At 41.1% G+C, this 5,692-nt stretch overlaps 1 protein-coding gene across 1 annotated transcript in view; it reads left to right on the top strand.

The window, feature by feature from the left end:
* Positions 1-5,692, top strand: part of BMPER (BMP binding endothelial regulator) — a 292,081-nt gene that overhangs the window by 200,222 nt on the left and 86,167 nt on the right. The window contains exon 12 of the mRNA XM_004385314.1: positions 1,634-1,963. Within this exon, the coding sequence (XP_004385371.1) occupies positions 1,634-1,963 (330 nt within the window). The remainder of the gene's footprint in view (positions 1-1,633; positions 1,964-5,692) is intronic.

The following is a 5,692-nucleotide window of genomic DNA, read 5'->3' as shown; positions in this document are numbered from 1 at the left end:
ACTGAAACTATCCTACATACCAAAAGCCATCCCCTTCCTTTTTTTTTTTTTATTTGAATCTGTATCATATATTGGCAAGGAAAACTAATTTAGAACAAGTCATTAATTTATCAGCTTCCAAATACATGTTATTTGTATGAAGTCACATGAACCTGACATATGAAGTGACATCATGCACCATAACATAAAACAACATTGCTCTCCAAACACTTGAGAAATGAAAAGCAAATGTTTGCCTTGGGTCCCATTGGTCCTATCAGATCCGTTGGCACATCCTTCTCTGTCTTGACTCTTAATCTTTCCGTTAGATATTCAGAGCACTTATTTACATGCTATTCTCATATTCTTGACCTGTTCTGGCGTTGACTGGAAATTGCTCTTTTTATTACACTTCTTTCATAATTTAGGCTAGTTTCTCCAAATGATTTCCTCATTTCCTGGTTTGTTGTATGCCTTCTTGAGAACAGATAAAATATCTTTGCATAGAGAATAAATCAGTGCTGATTTTTCTTTTTAAAAAAGAAACAATATTCAGTTTTCTCTAAAAGTCTTTGCAGTGTTTTAATGTGTAAAACTTTACCTGGGCCTCATAAGACCTCATAAATTTGAATTAATGGTATTTTGAGATGATGAATTAACTGGAATTTCTTGAGTAATGGGTTTTCCAATATATATTTTTTATCCAACTTTAGATTTTGGTACACAGATCAAAAAATAGAACCTCATATTTCTAGAAAACATGTAGAGACCATCTGTAAATATTAACTTTATCAGTACTTTGGAAATCCTGGTGGTGTAGTGGTTAAGAGCTAAGGTTGCTAACCAAAAGGCTGAAGGTTCAAATCTACCAGATGCTCCTTGGAAACTCTATGGGGCAAGTCTTCTCTGTCCTATAGGGTCGCTGTGAGTTGGAATCAACTCAACAGCAAGAGGTTTGGTTTTTTTTTTTTGTTTATCAGTACTTTGGTTCCTGATGGTAATAAACATGTATCTGTTTGGCAATTCTATTTATTTGTCCTTAGTAAATACATGAATGTTGATAATTTTCTTTAAAACCATGAGTAACATTTAGAATTGCATCTGTTTCTAAATCCTTTGAATTAGCTAGATGGAAATAATATTAATTAAATATAATTAATTTTGTATATTGTGATTTCATGTTGCTGCTTTTTATTTTTTGTTCTTGTTTATATGGGTTATGAAGTTAGGTCAGTTCTGTTTATAAAATTATCTCAGTTCAATTTCTTCATCTCTTACATTAAGACCATAGAAACATACCAAGGCTACAAAATGGAGATGCTTTAAAAATTCAGAATTGGCAAGTGTTATGTTCTCTATATTTTTACAACAATAAAAAAAAAAGAAAAAAAAAATCCAGAAGTGTTATAAATAACCTTTATGTATAAAAGTACCAGAAGTATTACATGTCCTATAAGGTTTAGAACAAACTTTTAAAACAGCCAAAGTTTTTTTTTTTTTTTTTTTTTAAATTGATTTCCCTTAGTGCATCTCTGCTAAGGCCCCTCCCCTACCTGGCAGGTGCCCCTTCCGGGTATAATGCAGGGGCTCTTGATTTCCCGTTGAATCCTTCGCTTGGTTTGTGACCCTGCTTTTGTCTCTCACTCACCCGCAGAGCCTGGCGTTTGCACAGTTTTCGGAGATCCCCACTACAACACTTTTGACGGACGGACATTTAACTTTCAGGGGACGTGTCAGTACGTTTTGACAAAAGACTGCTCCTCCCCTGCCTCGCCCTTTCAGGTGCTGGTGAAGAACGACGCCCGCAGGACCCGCTCCTTCTCCTGGACCAAATCCGTGGACCTGGTGATGGGCAAGAGCACCGTGAGCCTCCAGCAGCACCTCACGGTGCGCTGGAACGGCACCCGTATCGCGCTGCCCTGCCAGGCGCCGCACTTTCAGATCGACCTGGATGGCTACCTCCTGAAAGTGACCACCAAAGCAGGTGGGGCTTGTGGAAGCATGGGGCTTCTGTGGCCTTCCTCTCGCTCTTCCCCTCCTCCTCACCCAACCACACAGCGGCAGCACCTGGTAGAGTGCCCAAGAAGTATGGCTCCCCCTCCGCCATCTTGGAAAACCCTGACCATAGAAGTGCTCTAGCTGCAGATATTGCCTCATCCCTACTCAGAAGGGACAGGGTGATCCCGGAGATGCTACAAAGCAGCTGGAGAGATTTGCACGACATGGAATCAGCCTTGCAATTGGACGTTGGTCACTCCAGTCTTTCCTTCCGGACATCCAATTCTTTCCATCCTCATTTTAAAAATAGCAGTGGTACTGTCCAAATAGCCTCTCTCACTCGTGTTTTGTTGCTATTTTAGGCCATTAATGTCCAGCTTGGAATTGTCAGTGCATTTCACATCTGTGAGAAGGAATATTTCCTTGTTAACATCTGTCCAAAAAGGGGAGAAGTCCTCAAAAGTAAACAGCTTATTATTAATGATGTTCAAAAGAAACATCAATGTCCACAGCAAAAGAGGTTGATGTTACAGACTCCTGGTAGCCTTATCCCGTTTGGTTGTCCCATGTGTGGGAGGATAAGGCCGCTACGTGGGGGACGCAAGTGGTGGGACTATGTGTGACCAGCTGTCCTCTACACACGGACACTGGGAAAGTTTGTTCACTGAGTTTATGGCTAGAACCGTTGGCTTCCGCTAGAAGATACTTAGGATGCTGGCTCTGTAAAGGCTTCCTTAACTGGGCCTTTGAGCTCATGGAACTGGCTGCTGAGGCCCTTCCTCAGCATTTCATGTTGCCTGAGGCTGGTTGAACTCTATTTCTGCCTCATGGACAGATGCCTTCCGTATATGACAAACTGTTCATGACTGATAACAGATTACCCTTTGTAGTCCAATGAGACTCAAATTCTGCTTGTCTTTGAGGCTACCTAAGAGAGACATTTTCAAAGCATAACTCAGTTCTTCAGATATGAGCCCAAAGAATGAATTCAGCTGGTTTGCATATTTTGTTATGACGTGTGTGGTTCCCTTCATGCTGCCTTTAGTGAACACATATTGTTTGTCAATGGGCTATTGAACCATATGTCCTCTTGGCATATGCTATTTCTTTGAGCATGGCTTATAACAAATCATGGTATAGCTTGTTTTTTAAATTGATGATAACAGTATAAAAATGTGACTTGGGTTCCAGTTTCTTTAGATTATATGGATTTGAAAGGGAAACCTTTAATAGATCTAGCATTTTTGAGGGACTATAGAGAAATCCTGGTGGCATAGAGGTTAAGAGCTATGGCTGCTAACCAAAAGATAGGCAGTTCGAATCCACCAGATGCTCCTTGGAAACCCTACGGGACAGTTCTACTCTGTCCTATAGGGTCGCTATGGGTCAGAATCGACTTGATGGCAACGGGTTATAGAGAAACAAATGGAGCCCTGGTGGCACAGTGGTTAAGCACTTGACTGCTAACCGAAAGTTTGGCAGATTGAACCCACCAGCTCTTCAGTGGGAGAAAGATGTGGCAATCTGCTTCAGTAAAGATTTACAGCCTTGGAAACCCTATGGGGCAGTTCTACCCTATCCTCTAGAGGCACTATGAATCAGAATTGACTCAAAGGCAATAGGTTTAATTTGGTTTGGATAGAGAAATAAGGAGTCTCTGGATGGTGCAAACAGTTAATGTGTTCAGCTGTTAACCAAAAGGTTGGTGGTTCAAGTCTACTCAGAGGCACCTCGAAGGAAAGGCTTGGCAATTTACTTCCTAAAAATCAGACATTAAAAACACAATGGAACACGGTTCTACTCTGACACACATGGGGTTGCCGTGGGTTGGAATCAATTCAATGGTAACTGGTTTTATAGAGAAATGAAGCAGGTCAACAGACTTCTTTGTTGCACCTTCAGAACTCTTGTTAATTGTTTCAATTCAAGGAAAAATGTATTTTGATAAATTAATTTGAGTATATGGAAGGCCAGCTTAGGTAAACAAAGGCAGGAAGCCAAGGAGAAGCTAATAGTGCACTGTTTCAGTGAGAGAATATTAAGCATTAATGTATTGTAACATTCTGTAAAGGGAGAAAGAGTCCATTCCTTATCTTTAAAGTGGCAAATGTGAAGAGCTTTCCTCATTCAATTTTAGCGGGATTAGTCCCGCTCAGAAAATTCAGACACCTGTTCTTGTATCCAAAAGACATGCCACTCTGCAAATGTGGACCTCAGCTCATTCCCTTAAAGGAGGCAACAGTAGTGGCTCCCTGTAAAATGTGCACAAGGTTAGACATTATTATACAGCACTAATTAGAAGCACCTTGTCTGCCTGTATGCAAGCCAGTGGAACACAATGGATTCTACTGATATGGAAATTATTAGTCAACCACAGCACTGTTCTCAAAGAGATCCTGCATACTTGAAGATTGCTAACAGCCTAGGAGGTTCAGTACCGTTCCACTCATAGCTGGCAAAACCTTATGGAATAAGTGTACTCTTTGTGAGGATTCCACATTGTAAAAATGAGCAAAAGGACCTGGTTGCCAAGAAAATAATAAGAGATCATCAATGCCATAATTAGATTAGTAAATTTAAGTATTTTAGGCCTTGAACTTAAGTTTTACAATTTCTTCCATTTTTCCAGCTCTCTTACCACTATGCAAGTAATTTATGTGGGTCTCTTAATACCCAGCTGAACAATTTCCTGTAGCACGAGAAGCACACAAGCTTTCTGCTTTCTTTGGAAGAAACGTATTCCTCTGGGCACGACACTTGCTTTGCAGTGATCCTTTTGAATGAAACAATTCTGTTCCTAGACGATAGTGTTTTCCACCCTGGTCAAGCCATCTCAGTTTATATTACCCCTTAGGGATATTTTCTTTTTATCACCTAGTGATTGTCTATTTAAAATAACACGGTATTTCCTTTAAGTGTTCTTCTTCCATAGATTTTTCATTTCATAAGCTCATATGATCAACGGGTAGTTTCTGCAAAGGAGCGGCTTATATTAAGCCTCCATCTGGGGAATGGAAAAGCGGGAGAGTGATTCTTTGCCCCTGTGGTTTATGGACTCAGCACCTTATGACGGAATCATTTGGCAGAGGAGTACAGGTGGCCGTGTAGCTTGGGTGAATTTAAGCTCTTGCTGCTTACCGAATAAGAACTGGGGTACCAAGTGGGCAGAGCAAGGCTTAGTGACTTTGGAAAGCACTGCTCCACAACACGCACCCCCCTCCCCGCCCCCCTCCCCACCACCAACTCTTGGCACTTAGCAGATAATTTAAAAATATTTCATTGCTGCCAGCTGTTCACTTCATCAACTCCACCTGAGAGGGTTACATCAGCTCCACCTGAAAGCATGAACATGTGGGAACGGGGGAACGTGGTTTTTTATTTTATTTTTGATAGAATTCTTCACTTGATGAACCTGGAGAATATATGTCATTTTTTTTGTTGTTGTGATTTTTTTCGGGGGAAAAATCTGGACAGAAAAGCCATCCATTTTCTGCAAATGGCTAAGTGTTTGCCTACTAACTGAAGGTTAGTGCTTTAAATCCACCAAGGGGGTACCTCAGAGCCCTGGTGGCACAGTGGTTAAGAGCTCGGCTGCTAACCAAAAGGTTGGCAGTTCAAATCCACCCGCTGATCCTTGGAAACCCTGTGGGGCAGTTCTAGTCTGCCCTGTAGGGTCACTATGAGTTGGAACTGACTCAGTGGCCCTGGGTTTGTT

This window comes from Trichechus manatus, unplaced genomic scaffold (genome assembly GCF_000243295.1).
Source record: "Trichechus manatus latirostris isolate Lorelei unplaced genomic scaffold, TriManLat1.0 scaffold00137, whole genome shotgun sequence".
Lineage (NCBI taxonomy): Eukaryota > Metazoa > Chordata > Mammalia > Sirenia > Trichechidae > Trichechus > Trichechus manatus.
Note: the sequence above shows the minus strand (reverse complement) of the source record. Positions and strands in the feature narration are given on the sequence as shown.